Source organism: Lathyrus oleraceus, chromosome 7, assembly GCF_024323335.1.
Source record: "Lathyrus oleraceus cultivar Zhongwan6 chromosome 7, CAAS_Psat_ZW6_1.0, whole genome shotgun sequence".
NCBI classification, from domain to species: Eukaryota; Viridiplantae; Streptophyta; class Magnoliopsida; order Fabales; family Fabaceae; genus Lathyrus; species Lathyrus oleraceus.
In genome coordinates, this window is record NC_066585.1 from 177,782,894 (window position 1) to 177,801,077 (window position 18,184).

The 18,184-nt window shown below is 39.6% G+C and overlaps 2 protein-coding genes across 3 annotated transcripts; one reads left to right on the top strand and one right to left on the bottom strand.

Moving 5' to 3' along the window:
- The first annotated feature begins 1,015 nt into the window (after positions 1–1,015).
- Positions 1,016–3,868, top strand: LOC127100614 (protein trichome birefringence-like 12). 2 transcript variants are annotated; one of them, XM_051037853.1, is made up of 4 exons: positions 1,016–1,611; positions 1,835–1,972; positions 2,744–2,993; positions 3,212–3,264. In XM_051037853.1, exons 1-4 carry the CDS (start codon positions 1,088–1,090, stop codon positions 3,215–3,217), a joined length of 918 nt encoding a protein of 305 aa, XP_050893810.1. In that variant the 5' UTR covers positions 1,016–1,087; the 3' UTR covers positions 3,218–3,264. The 2 variants fall into 2 exon arrangements, with proteins under 2 accessions (XP_050893810.1, XP_050893809.1); XM_051037852.1 differs by having other exon boundaries at positions 1,018–1,611; positions 3,189–3,868.
- Positions 3,869–4,097: 229 nt separating this feature from the next.
- Positions 4,098–6,500, bottom strand: LOC127100613 (glutamyl-tRNA reductase 2, chloroplastic). Its single transcript, XM_051037851.1, has 3 exons — positions 6,008–6,500; positions 5,636–5,877; positions 4,098–5,543 (listed from the first exon to the last, which is right to left on the bottom strand). The coding sequence occupies exons 1-3, from the start codon at positions 6,237–6,239 to the stop codon at positions 4,416–4,418; spliced, it is 1,602 nt and encodes a 533-aa protein (XP_050893808.1). The 5' UTR covers positions 6,240–6,500; the 3' UTR covers positions 4,098–4,415.
- Positions 6,501–18,184: the final 11,684 nt, after the last annotated feature.

Below are 18,184 nucleotides of genomic sequence, written 5' to 3' on the forward strand. Positions count from 1 at the left end.
GGATCAATTGATACAATATGAAATACAAAGGGTTCTTAGTGGTATAGTTACATAACCAAACGATTACAACAATTGAAAAGAAAGATTATGATCACACTAATGGATTGAAATGACATACATATTACAAATGAGAAATGAAACAATAACCCAATTGTAAAACATCAAAACTCAATAGATACTTAAAGCACGTAAAAGATATAAAATTATACTATGTGCTTTCAAATACAACCGGTCCGATTGGGTTGTCGTTGTCTTAATCGCCTAGTAGACGTGGGTGATGACATGGACCCACAATGACTAACTAAAAAGAGTCAATCAAGAGGGAGAACCACTTCCTCCATGATTCTAGGAAGACTAAGTCTTCGATTGACCATTTCCCTAGTCATGAAGGTGGGGTGTAACCGCCCACTAACTTTACAACCTATGCCTTAGAGAGCTTATATAAACGCCTCACTCGAAGGGAATGGGAAGAGGATTGAGAACTTATACGATACACTCTCAAGTTATACACACTTCATACTATCCACTACTACTCATATAATACTTCGTTCCTATTTTCCTTAACATCGTTAATCTAACCACCCGCCTGTAACCTAGCAGCGCCGCCCGTCAATAGGACCTCTCACCTCACATGAGTTGATCCCTTAAACAACCTAAAAAACCACCGTACAAGACTACTCACCACCGTGAATTAACCCTTAAACATATAATATACTTATTAGGATCTATAAGTCTCCCTGCTCTTGCAGGGAGAACACATATAAATCTGTATTTTTTAGACGGTACAAACTTCAAAAAGAAGTTATTATATATTTTAGAATGTGAGTATTATTTTAGTAAATCTCATGAGATGTTATTGCATATTTTAAAATTAATATTTTAACATTAATGTGGATTTACCTTTAATTTATAAATTATCACCTTGTTTATCTATTTAATCTCCAAATTATATAATTTAAAAAAAACTCCAAATTATTAAAATTTAATTTTTAAACAAAATTCAAAAGAAGAAGAAATAAGAAATGTTATCATCCCTTAAACTAATTTGAGTGTGGACAATGGATTCAATCATAGTGACACCATTACAATGTCCCCAAAGCTACCTTCACATCTATTCCCTTTCCTCATCTTACTAACACTTGCATCCATCTATCTCTTCTCTTCATTCATTTCTCTCCACACACACTCTTCTTCAACCTCACAATCACTTGCAATCTCCAACTGCAACTTCTTCAAAGGTAACTGGGTTTTCGATCCAAATCACTACCCACTCTACGACGACACATGTCCCTTCCATCGAAACGCATGGAATTGCATCCGAAACCAGAGGGAAAATCTGAGCTTGATCAATTCATGGAAATGGGTTCCGCGTGGCTGCGATTTGCCTCGGATCGACCCGTTTCGGTTTCTGGGTGTGATGAGAAATAAGAATGTTGGGTTTGTTGGGGATTCGCTCAATGAGAATTTCTTGGTTTCGTTTTTGTGTATTCTTAGGGTTGCTGATGAGGGTGCACGGAAGTGGAAAAAGAAGGGTGCTTGGAGAGGTGCTTATTTTCCCAAATTCAATGTCACTGTTGCTTATCATCGTGCGGTTTTGCTCTCCAAATACCAGTAACATTCTCCTTTACCAATTATTTATTTTTTCAGTTTCAAGTTCAGAATTTTGCAAATAGGTTGTATTGGGTAGGTGAAATTTAAGTAAAAGATAAGAAACTTAGGGTTTGGAAGAATTTACTTGAACATCTTTTGACTTTTAGGGTTCTTGTTTTACTTTGTTTCTTTGTTATAATTTTTGAAATGGAAACCTTATGTGGAAATTACTGATTAAACAAAGGTGGCAGCCAAAGCAATCTGAAGCTGGGATACAAGATGGATCAGAAGGTATTCATCGAGTTGACGTTGATGTTCCTGCTGATGAATGGGCTAAGATTGCAGGTTTCTATGATGTCCTGCTGTTCAATACTGGTCACTGGTAATTCTTTCTAACTTTCCTCCATCTTCAAACTTCTCTGAATGATGCAGTGCCACTTGAAAAATAGTTTGAGTTGTATTGTAATTGTAACTGCTAGTATGCATTGCTAAAAAGTTGAATGAATTAGTAGTTATAGTAAAAACACTAAAGCAACTCGAAGAGATTACTTATATAGCAAACATATGCTTTGATGCAATTGATCTCTAGTTAATTTTGGGTTGCCTTGTTGTTTTTGTCAGTCATTCATATGATTGGTATATAGATGTAGATTTATTTCGGATAATGTTGAAGTAGATCAGATGTAGAGAGAAAACTTGTAGGTTATGTAGTAAAGAGAGTAAAACAGATGGAGAGAAGTCAAATAACTAGAGATAGAAGAAGACCTAGAAAAACTATAAGAGGAGTTGTTAAGAAAGATTTTGAGATTAATGATTTGGATAAAAGCATGGTCCTGGATAAAACATTACGATGAAAGTTGATCCATGTAACCGACTCCATTTAGTGGGATAAGGCTTGGTTTTTGTTGTTGTTGTTGTTGTTGTTGTTATGTTGAAGTAATAACCATGAGAACCTTAACTAATAGCTAATCTCATAAGTTGAAATCAACGTCTGCATCTCAAAATCTTCAGAAGCTTTCTCATATATCTTCTACATTAAAGATTTATAATACATTTGTTATGAATTAGAAACTAAATACTTGTATTGGTTAAAAAAATCCTATAAGCAAGAAGTTAATCCAAACTAAATCACTTTCGATTTTGCCTTTAATAGGTGGAATTTTGACAAATTTCCAAAGGAGAAGCCTCTTGTTTTCTATAAAGCAGGAAAACCAATAGTTCCTCCACCTGAGATTTTGGATGGACTTAAAATTGTTCTTGATAACACGATCGCATACATAGAAAAAGAATTTCCTAGAAACACACTTAAGTTCTGGCGTTTACTATCCCCAAGGCACTTCTATGGTGGAGATTGGAATCAAAACGGTAGCTGCCTGTTCAACAAGCCACTTGAAGAGAATGAGGTATGTATTTCTAAAACTTATCTATTTTTACAAAACCATCAAACTCTAGATTGCATTTAATGTTTTTTAAGTGGCTTGAATGTTTAACATTTTCTGATTGACTTGTTCCATTTTTTTTTCTGCCCCGTGTGTTTTTCATGCCCCGTGTGTTTTTCATGCACTGGCCTAAAGAATGAAATACTAATACCTGAACAGCTTGACTTATGGTTTGAACCCAGGAATAACGGAGTTAACAAGGAAGCAAGACAGATGAATTTTGTGATTCAAAAGGTATTACAAGGCACAAACATCCAGTTAGTTGACTTTACACATTTAAGTGAGTTTAGAGCTGATGCACATCCAGCAATATGGTTAGGAAAGAAAGATGCAGTTGCAATTTGGGGTCAGGATTGCTTGCATTGGTGTCTGCCTGGTCTTCCTGACACATGGGTTGATATTTTATCTCAACTGATCCTTGATGGTCTTGGAAGAACTGGTAGGTTGTAAAAAATGGAGAGGCTATCAAATTAGTCTTGCATATCATGCCATACATTGAAAATTTACACTAGAGATGTTGAGAGGCATGCTGACAAGTGGTGGGACCATATATGAGAATCATGAGCTGTGCATGAAATGTCAAAGGCTGGTGTTGGATGGAAGAAAAGCTTTGATCTTTGACTTTTGATGGTAGAAGCCACCCACTAATTTGACTTTGTCATTACATTTATTCTTAGGGCCTTGTCAAATATTAGCATTGAATTCTTTCATTCAACTATTATTACTATTGTATTGGGGAATCTTTTGTTCAAAATTTTGGTATTTAGAAAGTGCATTACATTAGACTAAATAAGCTTGTGAAAGTAATTTTAATAAGCAATTAGTGTGTTAACCCTTTATATATCTTGTATGACACTCAATATTTATCAAATGAACAAACACTTAAATTAAATTTTATAAGCTTTTTAATTCATTAAAATAATTTAGTAACCTTCTACTTTCTTTTGCAAAGGACCTTCAACTCATGCACTTATCACAAAAGTTTCCCGAAACAATCAGCCAAGTTGTGACTGTCTTATCATCCAATTATGTAAGGAACATCATGGCCAAAAAATTTGACAGAGAAAGAGACAAAAACTAGATACATATATATTTAAAAACATCATCCCAGACTAAGATTAAAAATCAGCACTTGCAAATTGCAATGTTAACAATAAAAAAAATACAAGAACCATCTCTTGTCACGAGGAACAACAATCTTCAACTACATTTTGCAATTTTCGGTATGGGGACATCAATGTCTATTCCCCTTGGTATAATGTAAAAATAATACTAGTAATTAAAAAAATGAGTCTCCTAAGGGCCTTAAAGATCCTATTGTAATGTACAAGATGGTGAGCTTTGCAGCCACCATGGGATTGGTATCAAAAACATTTCAAGAAGAGTTTACTTCTTAGCCCGTTCCATCTTGACTCTAATTTTTTCTTCCATCAAGGATATTTCTGTCTCAAGATCATACATTCTGTTAAGAGCACGCATGTTCTCAAGAACTTCACTGAGACTTTTATTATCATTCCCATCACACCTCAGATGCTGCATAGGACCATGAAGTAGCTTGTTCACGATACCCATACTAAGGGCATACATTGCTTCTTTCTGTTCCTTCGATACATCACCACGCATCCTTGACAAACATTTTTCCAGCTCAGAAGCTCTAATCCTTTCAACATAAGCTCTAAATTTCTTAATAGTAGGAACAGTTTCAAGAGAGTCTATCCACGCTTCAAATTTATTCAATTCCTCCTGAATAATTCCTCGAGCTTCCATGGCTTTCTGGTGTCTATCCTCCTTGTTAGCATCAACAACTTCGCGGAGATCATCCACATTGTACACTAGCGCATTCTCTAGTTCTGACACACCCGGATCCACGTTCCTCGGAATAGATATATCAATGAAAAGTCGGTTTCCCACACCTTTGCCAACCGAAGGGAGCATCTCCACATTCTCTTTTGAGAACAATGGTGACTCAGATGCAGTACATGTGAAGATCAAATCAGCCTCAGCAGCACAGTCCAGCATTTCAGAAAGAGGTCTAAACACTAAGTCAACATCCTTCAACTCTTCCCTAATGGCATTGACTCTCTCTTGAGTTCTATTAACAACCACCATTTTTCGACACCCTTTAGCAGCCAAATGTTTGATCACCAGCTTCCCCATCTTACCCGCCCCAATCACCAAAACTCTAGCATCGTCAAAGGAAGCTACAGATCTCTTCATAAGCGCCAACTCAACAGCAGCTGAACTAACAGAAACCGACCCAGATGAAATATTCGTCTCCGTTCGAACCCGTTTCCCAACCGAGATAGCCTGCTTGAACAAACCACTTATTTTCCTATCAAAACCCGGAACTCCTTGTCCACTTTTCACAACTTGTTTAACCTGAGAAAGAATCTGACCCTCCCCAAGAACAAGTGAATCAAGACCAGCAGCAACTTCAAAAAGATGCTGTGTAGCATCCTTATTATACAACAAGATCTGGTGCTTACAAATCTCAGGTATTGAAACCCCACTTAACTGCAAAGTTAAAAATGAATCATTTAGATTAAAACAATATAAACTACTAATACATAACAGAACGAAGCAGGACCAAGATATATTAATAATACCTTGGAGATCCAATCTGTGACTTCTCTAACAGCACGGTGTTGAGAGAGAGCAACAAGGTATATCTCGATTCGATTACATGTGCTGAGAACAGCAGCTTCTTCTATGTGATTAAGAGCACAAAGCTCCTGAATAACTTGAGGCCACTGTGCTTCTGGAATAGCAAGCTTCTCACGCATTTCAACAGGAGCTGTATGAACATTGAGTCCAATCACAATGATACTGCTCTTCTCCTTTGTATATCCTAACAACAACACACAATCAAACACAATTTATTCAGCTCAACAACAACATGTAATATAAACATAATTGAATTGAATTGGAATAGGGAAAATTTCGATGATGAAATGGAGGTGAAATGGAAGATTTCTTACTGTCAAGTGAAGAAGTTTTGAGTATTTCGAGAGGAGAAGGTTTTGAAACGATGGCGTTTTGAGGAATGGGGTTTTCGGAACGAAGGGTGCATTTGGAGGGATTGAGAGGGGTTCGATGGGGAGAAAATGTGGATTTAGGAAATTGAGAAGGGAGGAGGGGGTGAGATGGGGAGAATTTGACGGAGGAGGAAAAAGTGGCGGCGGCGGAGGAGGATCCGCCGATGGCCGTCATTGAGATTGCAAGGGGATGAAGAAAGGAAGGAGTGTGATTGGAGGCAGATGGGAATGGAATTAGAATGGTGCAGCGAATGATAATTGTAATAATTTATGAATGAATGAATGGGTGCAGCGTATTTTGACCGACGAAAAAGTGGAACTGGTTAGTATTTTTATTTTATTTATGAGAAAGGAACAAGAGAAGATGGAGTTGGTTGGTTAGTTCGCGTTTTGCCCACACGCCTATGTCACCGACCCATTCTTTCTTCAACTACTCTCCTTGGACCAACTTCCAACTTTTCAGATTCAAATCTGGCATCTCCCATAACTCATGTTTTTATTGAGTTCTTACGTTCATGATTCATCATATCAATATTAGAAAAGAAAAAAAAGACTTCGAGTGATATTTGAATATGATTTGTTATTTTGGATCGTTAATAAGGCCAGTGAAGAATATCCAATACACACATAAGAGATGAATATGTGAACATGGGCGATATATTATGTCGTCTTTCCTTAAAAAACTTTTTATGCCGTCTCTTTTGGGTGTTTTAGAAATATATGTTGTATATGATAAAATGTTTGACGGTTAAGAATTAACATGAAAATATGAAAATAAAGTGTAATGAAGATGAAAATATTATGTTAGAAGTGTGGTAAAACTAAACGAGGTAAGATTAGAAATGAAAATATTAAAGATAATGTTGGGGTAACATCTATAGTAGAAAAGATAGTGGAAAATAGACTTAGATGATTTGGACAAATAAAGAGAAGACTTGTAGGTTATGTTGTAAAGAGAGTTGATTGGATGAAGATGATTTAAGTATCTAGAGGTGGTGGAAGATTTGTAAAAACTACTCTTCATGGAACATGAAGTTAGGTATAGCCTGAAGATGAGGAATCCTAAACCGACGATGTTATCTCTGATATGTCGGTGCGGGGGTGGACCTGCAAGGTTAGCACTTCAACGCTTAAGTCAGTTTAAAAATTGAGATGAGTGTAGTGAAAAGGGAATATCATAAAAGTGTACCATGCATTTTGCGTGAAGTTACTTTTATATCTTGGGTCATGTGGAGTAGATTGACATAAATTTGGGAATTATACCAACCGATAACAATTTCCTCCAAGGCTTATCGAATACTTAGGGAGTAGGGGAAGTCTTTAGCGGTCGTGGTGGACTTTGAAGATATCGTTAGCTTCGAACTAAAAGTGAAAACACTTGGAGTTAGTTTAAAAAGTAGTGGGGAACAAATTCATTAAATACATTTTCATCATTGAAACATTTCATTGCTTCTTTATGAAACATGTGATGAAATGATTAGTTAGTGCATGATGCTGCTTATAGTGCACTCGAGTTTGTTTACGTTTTCAAGGGAAAATCCATCAGTTGATTTTATAACTTCTCTTTGCCGCTAATCTAGTTTGTTTAATCACCTTTGCTTATATATAGGGGTGGATGAACACAAACGAAACTTTTCGCAATCCTTGAATTTTAGTTTTCATTCACGAGCGTTTCTTATTAGCAAGTATCTTCCTCTATTTCCTCTTGAAAGTATTTATCCCAACTGTTACAGCTCTTCTCTAAAAGCTCCTGCCTTTCTCCATTACTTTTTCTTCATCAACCTCGTCTGACCAGGTACTTGTCTCAACTCGTGCTTTTTACCTTTAACATTTTTTGTTCTCTGATGATGATGAGTGATATCCATATTCGCATAACTAGTGATTTTGAGAGTGATGTTTCTTCTTTCACGAGGACGGGAACATCTACCGATTCAAATTCCCCCTTATTCATGATCGGATGGGTCATGTAGTTATATCCTTGATCGATGATTCTGATTTAGAAAGGGTATCTAGGAACTCCTTTGTAGGGGTGTTCACGATACGACTTCGATCAATTTTGAGACAAATAATCATCTGATCAAATATAAGTTTGCATGCGGTTCAGTTCGGTTTTTGATGTTTGATTTGAAAATCCGATCTGATTCGATCCAATTTTATGCGGTTTGATTTGGATCGATTTTTGGATATTCAAATTACAAATTATATTTTTTATTAATATAATAAAAATACTAATAAATAATAAGTTTGATATAATATATAACATATACTATATTAAAAGTTAATATTACAAAATGATAATAATCGCTTATGGTTTAAACAAATAAAATAATACAACTAAATAGATTAAATCGAACTAATAAATAAAGTTTCAACCTAGTTTATCATTTTCTCTCTAAAAATCTCAAAAACTCCATTACCCTCGTACCCGAACCTTCAAATCTTCCTCAAATGGCTCAAAAACTAAAGTTGGTAAGGTAACCAAAGGGAAAGAAAAGGCATCTTCCTCAAATCCACCAAGATCCTCTTCAATGGATTCAAAATTGAATCGGTTATTCCCCACTCAACAATACCAAAAATGGTATGTCGATTACTTCCTCCATAAATCCTTGTTTTCTTCAAGGTATGTTGATTTGTGATATTTTCCATATCCATGCTTTAAATTTGATGAGGACATAAGAAATCAAAGGATTCATGACTTGGTTAGCATGCATGATTTGTATTATCCTGAACTTGTTAAAGTTTTCTACACCAATATGACTTGTGAAAATGGAATAATCAGTTCCTGTGTCAAAGAAGTTCCAATTAATTTTTCTGCGAGTTGGATCAAATTTTGGGTATTCCATTTGAGGGTTTAGAAATAATGATGAATAAGTATACCGTGTTTCTGAGATATGTGAAGAAAGAATTCTATTATGGTATTTCTGGGTGTCATACGGTGAACTGACTTTTATGTGTTTTTTAATCGCAATGTCGCGGTTAGCAAGAGTCGCCACCGACTTTTCTTTTATCCCATAAGGAAAGGTGGAAAAGAACAGGAAAGACCTTAATTTAGATTCTTAGGTTCGGGAGGTACGTTATACAAAGGGAAGGTGTTAGCACCCTTTGTATCCGTGGTTATCCACGGGCTCTTAATTGCTCAATCATTTATGTTTTCTAGTTTGAAAAAGTGTGTAGAAAATGTTTTGAAAAGGAGAATTTAACTTTGTAATGATTCTTGTATGAATGTATACAAAGTGGTTATCTCATTTGATTTTGAAAGTTGTTTAGAAAAATATAACTCGGCAATGATCCTAGTACGGATGTATGCTAAGTGGTGATTTTCTAAAAAAGGATGTTTGAAATGTGCGAGGTGAGAAAGAATATTTTAGGTTATGAATGAGCAATTAAGGGTTATACCTGTCCGAGGTCTTTCCGGGCATTTCCTATTCTTATGAGGGTAAAACTGTCCTTACTATTGAGAAGTAAGTAGTTTTATCCTTTGGATGTAAAAGGATCATCGTAGGGTCATCGGTTGGTCATTGAAGGCAACAGTAGTGAGGATACCTTAGCATTCGAAGGGACTATCATCATTTGGCCATAGGCTACACCGAAGGGTCATCGAGGGACGAAATCGTAATTTCGAAGGCAACATCCGAGGGACCATGATTTATTTTATGATGATTTAACCGAAGGGCCATTGCTAAGTGTATCCCCGCATTCGCGGGACATGACCGTATTACGTAATCGTGGGGTAATAAAGAGAGGTCCGATATTATTTATTTAAAGTCCATATTTTAACAATTAATTGGGTAATTATGATGAATCTCCACATTAAAATCAACACATTAAAATCAATACATTAAAAATTAATACATTAAAATTAATTAGGCAACCAATATGAATCTTCACATTAAAGTGAAGTAATTCAGAATCCATCTCCACGAAGGTCTCCCGCACGTAAAGTGGAGTACCTAGCCGGCCGCTTCATTGGGGATATGGAAGCTCTTACACCATTCAACACACGGGTTAGAGCATTAAGATAAAATATGATTTGACAATTGCACCATAAAATAGACATAACAGTTATGAGTTCAGGCCAAGTGATGCAAAAATCGCAATTAGATAAACATAAGATAGAACAGCAAAGGGACAAAGCAGCCACTGTCCCATTCGCCTCTGCTTCGCCTAGCGAAGGCTCAGCGAAGGCTCGCTGCAGGCTCGCTTAGCGATGAGCTAGCGAGCGGCCACGGGTTTGGAGTTTGACAGCAGCATGACTTCCGAAAACCTGCACTCTTATGGCATTCGATCACCGGCATAGCATAGACAATTATACAGGATGTTCATACTTAGATTCACATACGAAATCAGATTACATATCAAAACTTTAATCGGTATGCATCATGTATGTAAAGAATATCAATTGGAAACGTAAAACAGCGGTGATACGCAAACCTGTGTGCAATTGCGATATTGACAGGGACTGGTTGCTTGGAGGCCGGATTAAGTTGGGCGGCGGTAGTTTCGGCGCGGATGGGCGGCCTTCAGGTTAGCAGGGTTTTGCACCAGGGTTTCCGTCTTTCGTCTTGGTCTCTCCGTTTCGGTGTCCGTCCGTCTGTCTCCGTCTTTTTCGTGGCTGAAGAGCTGGTATTTATAGTAGTAGTGGTGGTGACCTAATGGGCTTAAAATGAGGTCCAAAACTTCAGACTTTCGCAAGCTTCGCTAGGCGAAGGAATTGCTCGCCTAGCGAGCAAGCTAGTTTTGGGCCTTTTTCTGGACCGGACGCTTCGCTGGGCGAGGGTCATGATGAAGTGTTCGCTAGGCGAAGGAATTGCTCGCCTAGCGAGCAAACTATTTTGGGCTCCTTTTGGATTGGGCCTGTTGTGAGCTGGGCTTTTGTTCACTTGATGTCAGTGCCTTGCAGAACAAGTCAGAGGAAAGCTTTGTAATATCGATGGGCAAATTTTAGGGTATGACAGCTGCCCCTGTTCAATATTCTCGAACCGAGAGAGTAGAATGGTATGTGCCGTTCGTGGTCTGGAGGTGAAAGATTATTGAACACTAGAATGCCCCAAAAATTTGCGCCTGTCAATTAGGAGCTAGTCTTGATGGAGATGGGCTTAGAGATGCCATCCAGGAAGTTTGATGACGAGCTTCCGATTGTGTCGTACGTCAGACGATGTCTGAAGACATGGATGTCATACCGGGTCATACGCTAGACCGTATAGTGAATCATCCATCATGCTGTTGACTTCGCTGGGGAGTCAGAGTATGCTATATACTGCTGGGGATAAGGGATCAGAATGGATCATACGCTAGATCATATCTGAATACCAGAGTGAGTTGTTCGTTAGGCGGATGACTTTGATGGGGATGAAAGATCAGAATGGATCGTACGCTAGATCGTCTCTGAGTTGCAGAATAAGCCGTCCATTAGGCTGAATCTGATGATGAAAGGGGTAATCATACGCTAGACTACGCTTCGGAAATGTACCGTGCACTAGGTAGCATCTGAGGACTTGAAGGTCTAACTTGGTCGTACATTAAACCGTATCTGAGCAGAATGAGCCGTCCATTAGGCGGAATCTGCTGAAAAGGGAGTAGTCGTATGCTAGACTACCATTCAGGAATGTACCTGTCCTTAGGTAGCGTCTGAGGAGATGAAGGTCTAACTTGGTCGTACATTAAACCATATCTGAGCAGAATGAGCCGTCCGTTAGGCTGAATCTGCTTAAAAGGGAGTAGTCGTATACTAGACTACCATTCAGAAATGTACCTGTCCTTAGGTAGCATCTGAGGAGATGAAGGTCTAACTTGGTCGTACATTAAACCGTATCTGAGCAGAATGAGCCGTCCGTTAGGCTGAATCTGCTTAAAAGGGAGTAGTCGTATACTAGACTACCATTCAGAAATGTACCTGTCCTTAGGTAGCATCTGAGGATTTGAAGGTCTAACTTGGTCGTACATTAAACCATATCTGAGCAGAATGAGCCGTCCGTTAGGCTGAATCTGCTTAAAAGGGAGTAGTCGTATACTAGACTACCATTCAGAAATGTACCTGTCCTTAGGTAGCATCTAAGGAGATGAAGGTCTAACTTGGTCGTACATTAAACCGTATCTGAGCAGAATGAGCCGTCCGTTAGGCTAAATCTGCTTAAAAGGGAGTAGTCGTATACTAGACTACCATTCAGAAATGTACCTGTCCTTAGGTAGCATCTGAGGATTTGAAGGTCTAACTTGGTCGTACATTAAACCATATCTGAGCAGAATGAGCCGTCCGTTAGGCTGAATCTGCTTAAAAGGGAGTAGTCGTATACTAGACTACCATTCAGAAATGTACCTGTCCTTAGGTAGCATCTGAGGAGATGAAGGTCTAACTTGGTCGTACATTAAACCGTATCTGAGCAGAATGAGCCGTCCGTTAGGCTGAATCTGCTTAAAAGGGAGTAGTCGTATACTAGACTACCATTCAGAAATGTACCTGTCCTTAGGTAGCATCTGAGGATTTGAAGGTCTAACTTGGTCGTACATTAAACCATATCTGAGCAGAATGAGTCGTCCGTTAGGCTGAATCTGCTTAAAAGGGAGTAGTCGTATACTAGACTACCATTCAGAAATGTACCTGTCCTTAGGTAGCATCTGAGGAGATGAAGGTCTAACTTGGTCGTACATTAAACCGTATCTGAGCAGAATGAGCCGTCCGTTAGGCTGAATCTGCTTAAAAGGGAGTAGTCGTATACTAGACTACCATTCAGAAATGTACCTGTCCTTAGGTAGCATCTGAGGATTTGAAGGTCCAAATGGGTCGTACGTTAGACCGTATTGGAGTTGGTTGAAAGTCAGAATGGATCGTACGTTAGACCGTATCTGAGCTGAAGGTCCAAATGGGTCGTACGTTAGACCGTATTGGAGTTGCAGAATGAGCCGTACGTTAGGCTGTATCTGAAGACGAAAGTAGTCGTATGCTAGACTACACCCCGGAATGTACCGTACGCTAGGCAGCATCTGAGGATTTGAGCATCCAAATGGGTCGTACGTTAGACCGTATTGGAGTTGTTGAAAGTCAGAATGGATCGTACGTTAGACCGTATCTGAGCTGAAAGAGTCATATGTTGGGCTGAATCAGAATGAACCGTATGTTAGGCTGTATCTGATAATATTTGTTGTATTTGCAGTGAATATCTGGGGTGGGCTTAGAGATGCCACCATTGGGAGGACGTCAGAGCGTTCGTCAAATGGATTATCTCTGAGAGCTATATTCGAATCTTGAATGTGATCAGGAAGATAATTGGCCTGAAAAATAGAGTTAGTTTCATGCAATGTCATGATGCATGAGATGCTTTATGCTTGCGAACATGGTATGCATATACATGCTATGATGTAAAGTATATGATGCGGGATGAAGTAAATGTGAGCATAGTATGCAGGTATGTAATATGAAATGATGTAATGAATGCACTATGCGTCTGAACATTCTTCCAGGGGACTTTACTGGGGAAATAAATCTCAGTCTACTGGTCGGAGACATTGGTATTGATGACCCTGTCTCGGCTGGGGGATACTTGATTTCTGTCTGACGATGAAAACACTCAACAGAGCCTGGCTGGGGATGGAAGAGATGACCTTTCGGTATGGTGGTGCCGACCTCTTCTGGGGAATAATTGGCGTTGCCGGGGAATCGAATTAGCAACGGATTCATTGGAAAGCATGGTTAGACCTTCTCTTTGGTCCTGAAGTCTTGTAGTAATTGCTATTTCTATTTTAGGCATGTATTTTTGTAAACATTAGTCATATTCAAATGCATAAAGCAATTCAAATTAAATCAATGGACGTTTACGCAAACAAAACAGAGGAAGTAAAACAACAACATTTGTATTGATTTTGAAAGAGGGCCTATAAACAGGCAATTTGTGTACAAGGAGACAGAAATCCTAGTAAGAGGAAATTGTCAAGAAAACAAAGAGAAAGCTATGCAGAAAAAGTCCTATTGATTTTAATTCCACTACTGTCATCATGTCTTCAAGCATCTCATCTCCTGCTGTCGGATAGAGGTGATTGGCTTGTTTAGTCCCTTGAACTTGGTTGAAGCTGACAGAGAACGGGACATAGTCATACGCTTTAATCCCTAATTTTTGCCTGGACCGTCTTTTCAGGTTTTCAGTCCACCAGGATACCCATTTTTGCCCAAGCCGCCTTTTCAGGTTTTCGACTTGCCGGGTGTACATTTTTATATGTTTGTCCCTAATTTTTGCCCGAACCCTTTTAGTTCGCCGGGATGCCCTTATTTTTGCCTAGGTACGTCGACCTAGCGGGTCTCTTTTACGTGTAGTATTTTTTAACTACGTCCGCGTTCACAGGATGCGGGAAGTCTTCGCCATCCATTGTAGCAAGTATCATGGCTCCACCGGAGAATACCTTCTTAACCACAAATGGCCCTTCGTATGTGGGAGTCCACTTACCTCTGGGATCCCCTTGCGGTAGAATGATACGCTTGATCACCAAGTCGCCAATTTGATACACCTGTCTCTTGACTTTTTTGTTAAATGCCTGGGTCATGCGCTTCTGATATATCTGCCCGTGACAAACAGCCGCAAGTCTCTTCTCATCAATCAAATTTATCTGATCGAGCCGAGTTTGAATCCATTCATCCTCGCCTAAACCCGCCTCTTTCATGATCCTTAGAGAGGGAATCTGAACTTCCACTGGTAAGACGGCTTCCGTTCCGTAGACTAAAGAGAAAGGAGTTGCGCCTGTCGAAGTGCGTACTGAAGTGCGATAACCGTGGAGAGCAAACGGTAACATCTCGTGCCAGTCTTTGTACGTTACTGTCATCTTTTGTATGATCTTCTTGATGTTCTTATTAGCAGCCTCTACGGCGCCATTCATCTTTGGCCGGTACGGAGAAGAGTTAAGGTGTTTAATTTTGAACTGCGTGCAGAGTTCAGTAATCATCTTGTTGTTCAAATTAGTACCATTGTCAGTGATAATTCTTTCGGGGATGCCGTATCGACAAATAAGGCTATTCTTGATGAACCGTGCCACCACATTCTTGGTGACAGAAGCGAATGAGGCCGCCTCTACCCACTTCGTAAAGTAATCAATAGCGACGAGAATGAAGCGATGTCCATTAGAAGCCGTGGGTTTAATCTCTCCAATCATATCGATGCCCCACATTGCAAAGGGCCAAGGTGCTGTCAACACGTTTAATGGAGCAGGAGGCACATGTACTTTGTCCGCATAGATCTGACACTTGTGACAGGTTCTGGAGTGATGGTGGCAATCAGCTTCCATGGTAGACCAATAATACCCTGACCTCAGAATCTTCTTGGCCATTGTATGTCCATTAGAATGAGTCCCAAAAATACCGTCATGCATGTCTTCCATAATCCTTTCTGCTTCCTTTCTATCCACGCAGCGAAGCAGAGTCGAATCATGATTACGTTTGTATAACACTCCATTACTCAGAAAGAATTTAGCGGAGAACTTCCTCAGGAACTTTCTGTCATTGATGGATGCCCCTTCAGGGTATTCCTGAGCTTCTAAATATCTTTTTACGTCGTGGAACCAAGGTTTCCCCTGTACCCCCTCAGTGTTAAGTTCATAACAGTGTGCTGGTTCATCTAATCGTTCAATGGCGATCCTGGGAGCTTCACTGTCCCATCTGACTCTGAACATAGATGACATGGTAGCTAATGCGTCTGCCAACTGATTCTCTTCACGTGGAATATGTTCAAATGTAACCTCTTCAAAGTGTGGGATCAATGTCATCACCCGCTCTCGATAAGGGATAAGATTTGAATGTTTAGTATCCCATTCTCCTTTGATCTGACTGATTACCAAGGCTGAATCTCCGTACACACTCAAAAACTTGATTCGCCGGTCTATAGCAGCCTTGAGTCCCAATATACATGCTTCGTACTCATCCATATTGTTGGTACAATGAAAACATAGTCTAGCCGTGAAAGGTGTATGGTAACCCCCGGGAGAAATAAGTACAACCCCAACACCGTGGCCCAACGCATTAGAAGATCCGTCAAAAACCATAGTCCATCGGGATCCTAGTTCGGGTCCTTCATCCGGTCTAGGTTCTTCGTAATCAGTAACAAGCATGACATCCTCATCCGGAAACTCAAAATTCATAGATTGATAATCATCCACCGCTTGATGAGCCAAGTGATCAGCTAGCACGCTTCCTTTGATTGCTTTCTGGGTAGTATACTGGATGTCGTACTCTGTTAAGATCATCTGCCATCTCGCTATTCTTCCGGAGAGGGCAGGTCTCTCGAACATGTATTTGATGGGATCCATCCTAGAAATCAACAAAGTGGTATGATTCAACATATACTGTCTTAGTCGGCGAGCAGCCCAGGCCAAAGCACAGCAAGTTCTCTCGAGCAGTGAGTATCTTGTTTCACAGTCGGTAAACTTTTTGCTCAGGTAGTATATGGCATGCTCTTTTCGACCAGACTCGTCATGTTGCCCCAACACACACCCCATTGAACTTTCTAACACGGTCAAATACATGATTAGAGGTCTTCCTTCAACTAGTGGCATCAGAATTGGAGGTTCCTGGAGATATTTCTTGATTTTGTCAAAAGCTTCTTGGCATTCGTCATTCCATATCATCTCTTGATTCTTCCTCAGTAATTTGAAGATGGGTTTGCAGGTAGCGATCAAATGGGAGATAAATCGGGCAATGTAGTTCAAGCGTCCCAAGAAACCTCTGACTTCTTTCTCCGTGCGGGGAACTGGCATTTCTTGAATAGCTCTCACTTTAGACGGGTCAACCTCAATTCCTTTACCACTGACAATAAAGCCCAAGAGCTTACCGGATCTTACTCCAAAGGTGCATTTGTTCGGATTCAACCTCAACTTGTACTTCTTCAACCTCTCGAACAATTTGTGCAAATGATCGAGATGTTCTTTTTCAGTATGAGATCTGGCTATCATGTCGTCCACATATACTTCTATTTCATGATGAATCATATCATGGAACAAAACCACCATAGCACGCTGGTACGTTGCCCCGGCGTTCTTTAAACCGAATGGCATTACTTTGTAACAGAAGGTGCCCCATTGCGTCACAAACGTAGTTTTCTCCATGTCCTCAGGTGCCATCTTAATCTGGTTATAACCCGAGAATCCATCCATGAAGGAGAATACTTTGTGTTGAGCGGTATTGTCTACCAGAACATCGATGTGCGGGAGTGGAAAGTCATCTTTGGGACTCGCTTTATTCAAATCTCGGTAATCTACGCACATTCGCACCTTACCATCCTTCTTTGGCACTGGCACCACATTAGCAACCCATTGAGGATAAGAAGTAACGGCTAGAAAACCGGCATTGAATTGTTTCATAACCTCGGCCTTGATTTTCTCAGACATTTCAGGACGCATGCGGCGGACTTTTTGCTTGACAGGACGACAACCCTCCTTCATTGGCAGACGATGCACTACTATGTCAGTATCCAATCCTGGCATGTCTTCATAAGACCAAGCGAAAACCTCTACATAGTCATGTAACATCCGAATCAGTCTTTCTTTGACACTATTTTCCAATCCTGCTCCTATTCTGACTTCTTTTCTGTCCACTTCAGTACCTAGACTTACGACTTCGAGTGACTCTTCATGCGGCTGTATAGTCCTTTCCTCTTGCAGTAACAATCTAGCAAGCTTTCCAGGTACTTCACAATCTTCCTCACTTCCATCTTCGGCTTGGTAGATCGGATTTTCAAAGTCATAATGAACAGTAGCGGAATTATTGTCCATAGGATCCAGAGTGGACACGGATCTGCGATTCGTTACGTGAGTGTGTGTAAGAAAGCATAGCTTGTTTGAAAGACGACATGAAAGATAAAGAGCACAACATTTGAATGCAACAAAGTCCATTGATTTATTGAATATGAATATGCTTATGAAATGACAAAACCCTTAACAAATTAGCTATTGTGCCCTGGGCATAGACACAACGCTTGGAGAAGTTCAATTGAAAAATTAAAAATTTGCAATACTAAATGGACAATAACAATTACTCCTGACTAAAGGAGATCGGGATAGTGTCTTCAGCCTTCCAATTATTGAGTCCGTCACCAATTGTTGGGAAGATCCAGCTATCCAGGTCGCAATCACTGTCAGCATCTTCTA

What these genes read in the sequence shown, in the direction of transcription:
- LOC127100613 (XM_051037851.1), bottom strand. Translation starts at nt 6,239, where the DNA reads ATGACGGCCATCGGCGGATCCTCCTCCGCCGCCGCCACTTTTTCCTCC. An exon ending in CAAAACTTCTTCACTTGACA is followed by an intron (nt 5,878 to 6,007) that starts GTAAGAAATCTT and finishes TGTTGTTGTTAG; the next exon opens with GATATACAAAGGAGAAGAGC. An exon ending in TCACAGATTGGATCTCCAAG is followed by an intron (nt 5,544 to 5,635) that starts GTATTATTAATA and finishes TTAACTTTGCAG; the next exon opens with TTAAGTGGGGTTTCAATACC.
- LOC127100614 (XM_051037852.1), top strand. Translation starts at nt 1,088, where the DNA reads ATGTCCCCAAAGCTACCTTCACATCTATTCCCTTTCCTCATCTTACTA. An exon ending in GTTTTGCTCTCCAAATACCA is followed by an intron (nt 1,612 to 1,834) that starts GTAACATTCTCC and finishes GATTAAACAAAG; the next exon opens with GTGGCAGCCAAAGCAATCTG. An exon ending in AGCCACTTGAAGAGAATGAG is followed by an intron (nt 2,994 to 3,188) that starts GTATGTATTTCT and finishes ATACCTGAACAG; the next exon opens with CTTGACTTATGGTTTGAACC.